This window comes from Amia ocellicauda, chromosome 3 (assembly GCF_036373705.1).
Source record: "Amia ocellicauda isolate fAmiCal2 chromosome 3, fAmiCal2.hap1, whole genome shotgun sequence".
NCBI lineage: Eukaryota > Metazoa > Chordata > Actinopteri > Amiiformes > Amiidae > Amia > Amia ocellicauda.
Window position 1 is genome coordinate 3,681,294 of NC_089852.1, and position 12,756 is coordinate 3,694,049.

Consider the following 12,756-nt stretch of genomic DNA (forward strand, 5'->3'; position numbering starts at 1 on the left):
ACACACGGACACACAGAGACACACAGACACACACAGAGACAGAGACACACACAGAGACACACAGAGGCAGAGAGAGAGAGACACACACACACACACACACACAGAGACACACACACACACACACAGAGACAGAGAGAGACACAGAGAGAGAGAGAGAGACACACACACACACACACACACACAGAGACAGAGAGAGACACAGAGAGAGAGAGAGAGACACACACACACACACACACACAGAGACACACACAGACACAGAGACCCACAGAGACAGAGAGAGAGACACACAGACACACACACACAGACACACAGAGACACAGACACACAGAGAGAGAGAGAGACAGAGACACAGAGAGAGAGAAACACACAGACACAGAGACACACACACAGAGAGAGAGAGGCACAGAGGGACACAGAGAGAGAGAGAGAGACACACACAGACACACACACACACAGAGAGAGACACACACAGACACACACACACACACAGAGAGAGACACACACACTCACACACAGACACACACACACACACACACAGACACACACACACACACACACACACACAGACACACACACACACACAGAGAGAAAGAGAGAGAAGTGGATTTCTTGTGCACGCCTGTTGAGAAGTGCTTTCTTGGGTTACAAAACCTGCACTTCAGCTATTTATAACACGCAACGCTGCAAAGCACGATTGTTTTGCACGCCATTGCTGTGAGCAACCACCAATACTCCTGTAATCACAAACACAATACATTTTGCATTAGTCTAAATTATTAGTCCAGACTAAAATTTAATTTAATTTAATTTAAAAGTTTGTTCTAAAATCAATTATATAGTTCCAGAAATATATGTATTTCATTAATTCTGTGTTTGTAGTTTATGAGGGACACATATCCCCATAATGAAATGCTATCTCCATGTTGCAAGAAAATTGTTTTGTTTATATTTTCCATGTTTTAAATTAATCGTTTCCTCTTGCAATCGTAATTCTTATAAGAATTTGTAGTTGTAAGAAAGGATGTTTTTTCTATTTGTTTATTCCATGATCTATTTTGAAAAAGCTGCAATGAATATGGAGGGAGAAATCAAACTTGGTGGGAAAGCTTTATATATACACACCGATCAGCCATAACATTATGACCACCTGCCTAATATTGTGAAGGTCCACATTTTGTCGCCGAAACAGCCCTGACCCGTCGAGGCGTGGACTCCACTAGACCTCTGAAGGTGTGCTGTGGTATCTGGCACCAAGACGTCAGCAGCAGATCCTTTAAGTCCTGTAAGTTGCGAGGTGGGGCCTCCATGGATCGGACGTGTTTGTCCAGCACATCCCACAGATGCTCGATTGGATTGAGATCTGGGGAATTTGGAGGCCAAATCAACACCTTGAACTCGTGATTCATCATGCCAGGCCACCTTCTTCCATTGCTCCGTGGTCCAGTTCTGATGCTCACGTGCCCATTGTAGGCGCTTTCGGCAGTGGACAGGGGTCAGCATGGGCAGGGCCGGTTCTAGACATTTGGAGGCCCTAGGCAAAATTTATGTTGGAGGCCCCCGTCTTGATTGGTGGACTAGCGCAGTGGTTCCCAAACTTTCTGGGTGGCTTCCCCCCAAAAACATTTGGGTCACAGGTTGCGTTCCCCCACACCCCAACACCCCCGAAGATGAATATACTTTAAAACTTCTTTTCATTTCACATTTCACAATTTTATTTGTCCATTTAAATTGGAATCTCTCTATGCATGAATCTATTCTTACTCCATCTAGTACGGATGAGCCTGAATCAGCATAGTTACAGTAACGCTCTCTTTCCATTTTATACAATTTTACTAGTTATGTAATATATAGGATGAGACCGAATATTCGAAAATTCAACTATTCGTTAAAGATGGCCACTATCGACAAGTGAATCTAACATTCGATAGTTAAAATAATAATAATAATAATAATAATAATAATAATAATAATAATAATAATAATAATAATAATATTGATTTCATTTTAAAACCTGTACGGTTGATTGGCTCTCTGTGCAGCTGTAATGAAGATTGACGGGAGGGTGGGATTTATTATTTCTTGTCTGTGATTGGCTGCCAATGACAGATCTGCGTGATTCCGCCAATGGGATCGGTGCAATTCTGCAGATCTGCGCAGATCTGCGGCGCTACAAGACCGCGACCAATGGCTTCCTCTTAGAGAGTTTCTGCGTGGAAATACACTGTTAATAATATGTGCAGTGCAATTACTATACCACAAATCTACAGCTGATATGTTAACCCACCCTTCTGCGACACTATGACAGAAAAGGAAATATTATTAAAACACACACAGCCAGCTATTGCTATATATTTTGTTTTCACTGGAACTTGAACGAACAGGTATGTTTCCGAATTTATGTAATAAAGTTGTGTTAGATGAGTATTGCAAAAATTGTCACATTGCATTATTTCGCATTTCATGTATTTTTTGTTAATGCGTTTCCAAAATCTTGCAGCAGAGAGTCCTGGCGAGCTCGTTTTCCAGTCGATGACATTTTGGAGCTGCAAGTTACTCTTACATATTTATTGTATCATTTTGATCTGAAACTACCAATCAGCGGCTCACAGACACTGCGCCTGACATCCTCTACTCTGATTGGCCAGGACTGGAGATGGAAGAATCCAATAACTGAGACCCAGTTTCCACTCATGTGAGTCGGACAGTACAGTTTGTCTTTAATGTGTGTAAGTGTAGAAAAAGATATCAGTTTATCCAGTGCGATTTCAATCAATCAACACTTGTCAGATCCCCTCGGGGATTTCTTGTGTCTCATCTTGACTTTTTACCTGTTCAGCCCCCCATAAAGTTTGGGACCCATGGACTCGCGTATAGGGATGTTACGGTTATGGAGGCCCTGCCTCCAAGCCCGAGGCCCTGGGCAATTGCCTACTCTGCCTATAGGTAGTGCCGGCCCTGAGCATGGGCACCCTGACTGGTATGTAGCTACGCAGCCCCATACACAACAAACTGCGATGCACTGTGTTTTCTGACACCTTTCTATCAGAACCAGCATTCACTTTTTCAGCAATTTGAGCTACAGTAGCTCGTCTGTTGGATCGGACCACACGGGCCAGCCTTCGCTCCTCACGTGCATCAGTGAGCCTTGGCCGCCCATGACCCTGTCGCCGGTTCACCGCTTTTCCTTCCTTGGAGCACTTTTGATCGGTACTGACCACTGCAGACCGGGAACACCCCACAAGAGCTGCAGTTTTGGAGATGCTCTGACCCAGTCGTCTATCCATCACAATGTGGCCCTTGTCAAAGTCACTCAGATCCTTACGCTTGTCCATTTTTCCTGCTTCTAACACATCAACTTTGAGGACAAAATGTTCACTTGCTGCCCAATATATCCCACCCACTGACAGGTGCCATGATAACGAGATTATCAGTGTGATTCACTTCACCTGTCAGTGGTCATAATGTTATGGCTGATTGGTGTATATATATATATATATATATATATATATAGAGAGAGAGAGATATACACAGTGCCTATATATATTATTTATATATAATATATGCAGTGCTTTTAGAACCTCCACCCCTTTTCAAATGTTCACCTTTTGTTTATTTATAGCCTGACATTAAAATGCAGTAAAATAGTTTATCTACACATCCTACCCCACAACTTCCAAGTTTTAATGTATATATAGAGAGAGAGGGAGAGAGAGAGTGTGTGTGAGAGAGATACATCTGTAGAAAATGAATTAAGAATAAAAACTGAAATGGCTTGGTTGGCACCCCCCTTGTAATAGCAATCTTAAATTAGCTCATGTGTAAGCAATTGCCTTCAAAATCACACATCAGGTTAAGTGGCTGACTGTGTAAAATTGCAGTCATTCACATGATTTCAGGATCAATTCAGCAACACCGCACATCACCCAAAAAACCCATCCCAACTGTGAAACATGGCGGGGCAGCATCATGTTATGGGATGTTTCTCATCAGCAGAGACTGGGGCACTTGTCAGGACAGAGGGGTAAAATGAATGAAAATAAATGGAGCTAAGTACAGAAAGGTTTTTGAGGAAAACCTGCTGCCCACAGCAAGAAAGCTGAAACTGGGTGTTCACCTTCAGCATGACAATGACCCGAAGCACACAGCCAGACTACACTACGGAACAAAAAGGTAAATGTCCTTGAGTGACCCAGTCAGAGCCTCAGCCTAAATCCAATCAAAAATATGTGGCACGACTTCAAGATTGCTGTCCATCTATGCTTCCCAAGGAACTTGACAGAGCTTTAACAATTTTGTAAAGAAGAATAGTCAAATATTGCCAAATAAATTATAAATGCAAACTTGTTTGAGACCTATGCCAACAGACTCACAGCTGTTATTGCTGCCAAATGTGCTTCCACCAAGTATTAACTTATCGAATTATGATATTTCAGTTTTTGTATTTTTAATATATAATTTTGTCGTGTATATGTCAACTTTCTAGTTTCCTTTAATTAATGGAATACTATAATAATAAGAACTGCATGAGATAAACATCTCATTATGTGATATTTCATTACATTCAATTACCGTATCATTTAACGACGTCAAACAACTCTTTTATTTAAATAAAGGATGTGGAGCGCCGCCTACAGTAGTAACAAAGTACTGCAGTCGGTCCAAACTTCCACGTCCCCATAAAGACAAGTAGGCTGTTCAATATGGCTAGCAGTACTAAACTGTTTGTGTCACACATATTTGAAATGTTAACAGGACCACAAATAAAAAGTGAACTGCTTCAATTGCAAGCATTTGACACATGCATTACAGAATAGTTAAAATGCATAGAATACAGAAGTAAAACGGAATGTGGACTCTTTCTAACCTCATGTCTACTCATATCCCCCTTAGCAGGGTGAGATACTAATAGCTTAACCCACCATTTACGTAGAAAAATGACTAAAATAGACCGTGGGTCAGGTCAAGGATATATACAGTAGGTGTCAATTTTCAGAGTTATAAAGAAGGGGCACATATAAGCTACTGGTATCTTCAAATGCTTTATTTACATATTAGGTTTTAATTGACAGATTGTAAGCTAGAGGTAAGGTTGACTGCACTCAAACTATTTTTAATGTTATACCTCTTAATCCCTAGACTGAAACTACAGCACACCACCATCAATCACCATTAATCTTCACAGGTCGGACAACAAAAATTTAAAATAAACTAAAACAAAGAAAGGTGGAAATGAAAGAAACAGAACAAAACAAAAACACATTCTTATGAATGCCGATGAAAAGATAGCAAATCCATTAAAAAAAACAAGGCGTGTGTGGATTGTAATGAACCTGACTTTTATGTTTACTGATATTTATCTGTGGCTGGGAAGTTGGTTTGAATATTTACCCATCCAAATCAAAACGCAACGACTATAATGTATTTTCTTTTTCTATTTATTTATTCTTGCCAACTAAATGGAAATGTGTCTCACATCATGTAACCATTAAAACCATGAAGAAAACAGTGCAAAGCTGGTGAAATGTTAGAACCTTGTAAAATGCAATAACAATAATTGATGACCTAAAATCTAGCCTTTGATCAATGCAGCATGCCACAGTCTTCTACCAAACATGACAGCTGCACATACAGCTGTACAGCAACCCAACTCAGCGCTGGACCGGCTGCTGCCTCGGCGCTGCGCTGTGGGTGGGACACAGGCAGCGGGACGCGCGTCACCGCGGAGCTGAGCGGAGGGGCGGGGCCTCTGGAAACGTGCGTCCTGATTGGGTGCGTCGCGCTGCCGGGGGCGGGGAACAGATGTGTAAAAATGGGGGCCGTGGAGCGCCGGTCATTGCCTGCACTTTAAGCGTGAGGGCTCAGCGGCGAGCAGCGCGACGCGGAGGGGCTGTCTGTGCGGTTTGAGGCAACTTCGCCCGGAAAATACCCCGTCCCGTCGTGGCCACAGGAGCAGCGGCGCTCCGTGTTGTGCCTGGATGTTGCACACCTGACGGAAGCGTGTTGCGTAGTGCGGAGGACGAGAGGAGAGCCCAGCCTGCGGCTGGAGAGCAGTGCTTTCCCGGCGTGGAATCGCTCACTTGCGGATAAAAAGGGTAGCGTCTGATGTCCGAGCCGGCCGGAAAAGCGACGGCTGCGGTTCCTGCTGCCTCTTCTCTGCCCCCCTTGTGAGAGAGTATTTCCATCGGGAGTTCAGAGCTCGCTAGACCATTACCGAGCCACGGCAGCGGAAGGTACTTTGTGATCATTTTAAATCCGAATTTAGAATGCCTTTCAATCCGAATTGACCGTCTCGCGGCAGAGCTTGCGCGTGCCCAGTCGCGACAAGGTCGCCCGGCTTTGTGTCGCGACTCCGGTTTTAGAGCCGGCGACACCAGTCATTTCCCCCACAATTGTGTGGCTGCTGTGCAACTACCGCTTAGGATGTCACGCGTGAGCCCTTGTGAATAATACACGACCCCCCTCCCTTGATGCTTTTTTCTGTGCGCCGCAGAGCTGCTGTGACGGCCCAACACATGCAGTGAAATTGTAGGTGGCAATATCTCCATAGCCGTGGAACCGAGGATTTAAACGCGCAAAACCAAACCCGGATGTTTTGCATGGTCTGAATTAAATGGGAATGAAATGAGCCCCCATCTTTGTGGGCTCGCATGGTAACGGGCGCTCTGGTGATCCCCATGTTGGCGAACTGCGTCAGTGCAGCCCGGTCTGAAGCTGCGGGTCCCGTGTTTCCACTGGAGGAAGACCATGGTCTGAGCCAGCCGGCCACATCGCCGAGAAAGATTTGAAATTATCCGCAGCGATGGAAACGGGGGGCGACTCCAATGCAGACCCCCCGCTGGGAGTCAAATTCCCATCTGTTCCCAATTCCGCCTGCGAGCTGAATATTAATATTTATGAGGCCATCAGCGAGGGCAGTGTCGGCAGCGTGGGCACTGCAGCAGTGCGAGGGGGCAGCGACCCCAGCGCCTACCCCCCCTCCAGCTACCAGCGCATCGTCCACCAGCGGTTCATCCGCAGGAGCCTGTGGTTCTCCGACTCGGACGAGCAGGCTTTCGAGCAGCAGGCGCCCGAGAGTGACACCCGCAGCAAGATCCTGAACATCAGCCTCCGCACCATCGTGGACCGGACCCGGGGGGCTCTGCAGGAGGGCTCCAGCACCGAGAGCCAGGGGGGCCAGAAGGACAGCGCCACGGAAAGCGTGAGCGCCGACGAGGAGCGGGAGAAAAGCGAAGCCGAGCAGAAGGGCCACGCCGCCGGCTCGGACCCGACCAAGAGCGCCGCCAGAGCGGTCAGCGACGAGAATGAAGAGGAGGCCGAGATGAAGGCGGTGTCCACCTCTCCGGGGGGCAGATTCCTCAAGTTTGACATCGAGCTGGGGAGGGGGTCCTTCAAAACCGTGTACAAGGGGCTGGACACCGAGACCTGGGTGGAAGTGGCTTGGTGTGAACTGCAGGTAAAACTCTCCTTTGTTTTGTGTTGTTAATTGTGCTAATTGTAGGAATTGTCCTATTCCATTGCCAACACGTTTTCAATTGTATTACTGGTATAACACATTGGTAGTAAAAGTGTTAATGGTAGCATAACCTACAATAATAGATTTAATAATAGTCCCTTAAATGTGACTGTAGATGTCCCTTAATTGTGTGGAAGCAGGCTCAGCCATGGGCCTAGGACTGTTCCATTGCAGGCACTTAAACTGCAACACTGTAACTTCACTGTTACGTAAAGTGTAGTAGACCCTACGTGTACCTGTTTCTCACAGGTCATAAATCATCTATAGGTATATTTCGCGATATCCATTGACAACACAACATGATGTCCAGCTGTACTGTTTGTACTTGTTGGAAGTCACGGCTTCCAATCTTTATTTAATGTTGACACAATTTGGGGAATGTAACCTTTGTCCCGTATTAAGCAATGGATCCGAAGGGGATTGTGTGGAGATGCTCACACGTGATTGCGCTTTCAAATAGCACGACTGTCCTGAACTGTTCCTGCAGAGTCCGTCACAAACGGAAAAATAGTTACTGGATAAATGGTAGTCCTTTTGCATGCAAAGAGAGTGGTAAGAGGGACTGAAAGTTTCATGTGGGAATAATATCCTGATTTAATAGTATTTAACTAAGTGTATTTCAAATTTGTTACATTTGTGGACACATTCATATGGTTTACAAGCCACAATAAAAAGAGATGCAAGAAAAGACCTGCTCTGTGATCAGGGTAGCTTAATAAAAGCTTAAACCTAAATAAAACACTTTAATGTGCAGATTACAAGTTGAAATTGGAGACCGCTTTGTTAATCTATTTAATCATCTATCTATCCACCCACAGAGATGGATGTATATTTATAAATATACACTCTAATGTGGAAAGTAAACCATTTTATTCCACACACCATAGGGTATGTGTGGGGTTAATACTTTGTCTTCTGCAGCAACATGCTAATCTTTGTTGTGGATGAGCTCAGCAGTCTATTCCCCCATGTTTGGTATAGAATCGTGATTAAAGGCTCCCAGGAAGTGAGTGTATTGGCACAGTTTCACAGGAATCAGATGTGAATTGCACAGACTTCCTGCATGAGGATCCTATCTCCTGACCTGACTGTCTTTGTGTGGGTGCATTATGACTGAGGAATTATGAACTCTCACGTCGCATCTTAAGATGACACTGATTGCCACTGCATGGTCCTCCGCTGTAGGACTCTAACGCTGATACAATTTATTTCCAGCCACCTCAACACTAGGATTGAGTGTTTGGCTGACATGGTGTTGTAATACATTGACTGCAGTCTTCCATTTAAAAAAAAAAAAAAACCATCTCTGATGTCTGAAGATGTGCTCAGATGGAATGTCGTCTCCTTCGCTTTGAATAAAACTGCAGCGTTATATTGGCACGCTGCACTGTAAAATTCTTCCTTCAAAAGATAGGAAAAAGGTCAAACTTGCACTCACCGGCCAAGTTGCATTGCTCTTAAGCAAATTGCTTCTTGCCTCTTTGAGTCTTGGTGCTTATCAAGGGAATTAATGGCTTTTGCACAGCAGGACTGTTTGGGTTGACTACATCATCTTCATGGCTCTAATGTGATTGGCAAAGAATGTCTAATGGCAGCCTACAGTTTTCTCTGATCTGTCAAACCTAAGCAGTGATTACTTTAACTAGTCAGTGGAATGAAAACCAATAACTGTGCGCGTCATGGTTGACATTGCACCTAACCACCATTGTTACTGAGCTATTGTTTGTGCTGAATGGATACAAATCGGTAAATTCATTGCGTTAGGAATTGGTCCTCCGTTTTTCCATGATCTTGCTGAAGTTGGACATTTGCTCAATATTATGAGGAAAAATTTAAATTGATGTATGCTACTGCACGTTCCCTGCATCATTGCAATTCTGTACATTTGGATACTTCAGGAAGCATCCATTCATCAGATGTATTGTTTACAATGTGTTCAGTTCACTTTTTTAGGCGAGGATGTGATCACCTGATTGTGTGTGATCTGAAGAGAGAAATCATCCGTGCTAATTAATTGTCATTTGGGCTTAGTGTTACTTGTTTTGGTTTTCCGAAAAGGAAAATATTTAAAGGGAGAGAAGATGGGGAATCTTATAATAGTTAAAATGTCTGTAGGATACAATTCCTAAAATATCTACATAACATCTGATGAGCCCCACCATGAAGAATTCCCGTACAATTAAGAGTCGGGTTTCATGTTTTCCAATACCCGTTTTTGAATTACTTTCAGGGTCTATTGAACGGTTTTAAATGTATATCTATTTTGATATAAATATGTCCTTACATACAAATGTATGCCCTCATGCCGTAAACCGTCATTTCCATTTTGCTATGAAGTTGCTACTGCCATGATTTATTTTCCCTTCAGAGAGATGCATATTTTTATTGTTTTTGTGATTTCCTCTTTACCCCACCCCTCATCCCATTATTTTGAAGTAGGCTGAATGCTGTCACATGGGCCTGGCTTCAGGCTGGAAGTGTTAATCTGGCATCGCTTTTCAAAACTATAGCTTTGTCTGTGCTGAAGCAGATGGCATGCATTTGTGATCTTAATCCTATGAAAATACATTGGAAGAGCTTCTATGGGCATTTATTCCAATATTTTCAACTGATTTCTAATTTCTTGTTTAAATGACCATTGTAGAATTGTAATGTCTGTATGCTTATCATCCATTTCTTTGTGTTGGTCCTGGGAGTGTTGCTTTATGCATTTGTAGAAAATATGGATAGTCATTTGGATTTCCCTTTACAATAACATAGTATGCAATTTAATGTGAAACTAATACCATGTGGCCTTTAAATGGCATACATCTTGCATTTAATTTCTGTGGTATTTACCAAAGCATGGGTTTCATTTAGCCCTATAGGGGGTTTCAAATTTCAATTTCTGCTACTTTAAGATCTTGGTTTCAATAAACAGCATGATGTTTTATCTTGCTTGAGGAATTCTACTCTGAAGATCATATCAGGTATACCATTACAGAACATGAGAGGGTAAAGTCCCAGCTGAGATCATGTAGCCTGGAAAATGATTTATACTGTAATTTACTACTGGGAACATTACTATCCTTGTGATTTGTTAAATAACATTTGGTTTTTGGCTATGATTTGACTTATGATTTCCATGATGGGAGAACTCATTTAAGATTCATGGTAAAGCAAACTTGTTCAGTAATACCCAAAACATGTAGGTGTACAGTACAGGGATGGCTGCATTGATATTGGTGTTCTAAAACGGCTACAATTTTTGAGCAATATGAGAAGGATAAACGAGCAATGTTGCAAAAGCCACAAGATTACTGCATAAGGTTTGGATAACATCATTTGAGTTCAAACTTAACAAAACCACATGATTTGCAAGTGTCAGTTTGAAACTATCTCAATACCATTGTCGGCCCTTTAGATTGTATAAAAGTTCATATGGACCTTTCTCCTGCAGTCTGTATCCTTGCAGTCTTGTTACATCCGTTCCTAATAAATGTATGAATATGAAATGTATCTCTTTAAATTAAAAAATAATCCATTGTGTAATTTACAATTGTACATTGCGTAGAACTGTTCATTCACTCGTGCCTTCAAGCGCATGTTCTTAAATCACTGTATTGCAGGTAACATACATTTATTTGTCTCTGCTGCAGTGTACAAAGAACAGGGAAAGAAATCGCAGATTGTGGCACTGTATGGGATTTCACACCTACACTGCTGTCTGATGCTTTTCCTGATTAATCTGTAATATATTGCTGCCATAAAAATGAAAGGAAATTGTAACATTCCTTTTCATAAATGGAAACATTTGGCAATTGTACAGTTTAAACCATTTATCCAATATTTACTTTCAGTAATCCTTGGGGTGTATTGTAAACGTGACGTCAAATGACCTCCAGAAGTTCCTTTGCAGATTCAGCCTTGTTCTTCGACAAATATTACTACTTTAGTATGGTTTTCAGATGGACCCACACATCGGCTGCACCTGGCGTTCCTTATCAATGCCGTCTTGTACAGATTCAGCGCGACTATACGTCATTCTAGTCTAGTGAAAGGTAATTTTCCAATCTGACATTTAGTTAGGTTTAGATTGTTACAAGACCATGTGAGGAATGTCTTCACCTGTAGTAGCTTGCAGGATTGACTTTCCCCAGTGGTTTATCTCCTTGTCAACCGCCATCTGCATAGTGAAATTTCAGGTTCCTGTTACAAAACGATAAATGGTACCGAGCCTAAGGCATCTGCATTCTGAAGCACACTGAAGGAGGAAAAACGAGTCTAGGATCTCTGGGGGTTTTCTTTTGTTTCTGTATCGTTAACCACTACTGTGCTGCAGCCTCCTTTACACAAGGGACCTATTAAGTGTCTGTTTGTCACTTTTGCTCTTATTTCTCTCTGCCTGGGGTCAGGTGGCATTTCCCCATTCGACCACCCTCCAGCGTGCTTGGAGGCTACAGGGGATAGGAATAAGGCGTTCTTGCCACTTCATTTAGCACCTGTTGAGCGGGTCTGATGTGGCGCACTGAGAGCAACCATCCCAGACAGAATGTGCTCTCTGGATCACCAGAGTGGAAAAAGCTCAAACCTGAAAGCTAGGCATCCAGTTGGTCCTCAGTGGAGAATGGGCAACTCAAACTAGTATTTTCCCTACAGTGCTTACTTGTCCAAGCGCACCATGACGTTCCTGTCCTGAATCCACTGTATCCATTGCCCTGTCCAGGGCACTGTTGGCTTGCGTGTAACTGAAGCGTGGTCGCTGTACCGCTGCGTCCTTTGCGGTGCTTACACAGCTGCAGTAATGAGGTTAAAGGCTTTAAATCCTGAGCTTATGATCTTTGAAATGAAATGCTGAGATCATTATAGTTGCATATAGCACATTCTTATCAGTCCATTACGAAAGTCCCTCATTTAAAAAAAAAAAAAAAAAAAAAGGGGGGGGGGGGTTAAGAGAGGGAGAAAAAGGACCCTTGTATTTGAAAAGCTCTGTAACTGAGCAGCATGCAGCTAATTCTTGGGTTGGCTTGTGGTGAAGATTCAGACAGTGACTCACATTTTACATCTCATGATAATCTCCACGAGATGTAATCTGCAGACCTTTGTCACTCCTCACCGCACACAAAATACCTCCACATAATGGTAGGTGTATTTATTTTAATATCCTGCATCAAATTATACTTTCGTCTAATGATGTGCCCAAGCTTGTAATCAGCGTCATTCAAATCTTCAAGAACTGGTTTCACTCGTAAGGATGTTTGGCG

General features: G+C 43.0%; 1 protein-coding gene across 3 annotated transcripts in view; it reads left to right on the forward strand.

Moving 5' to 3' along the window:
* The first annotated feature begins 5,824 nt into the window (after nucleotides 1-5,824).
* Nucleotides 5,825-12,756, forward strand: part of LOC136732483 (serine/threonine-protein kinase WNK2) — a 45,719-nt gene continuing 38,787 nt past the window's right edge. For all 3 annotated transcript variants that reach the window (XM_066697764.1, XM_066697765.1, XM_066697766.1), the window contains exon 1: nucleotides 5,825-7,453. In XM_066697764.1, coding sequence (XP_066553861.1) covers nucleotides 6,800-7,453 — 654 coding nt within the window. In that variant the 5' untranslated portion in view covers nucleotides 5,825-6,799. The remainder of the gene's footprint in view (nucleotides 7,454-12,756) is intronic.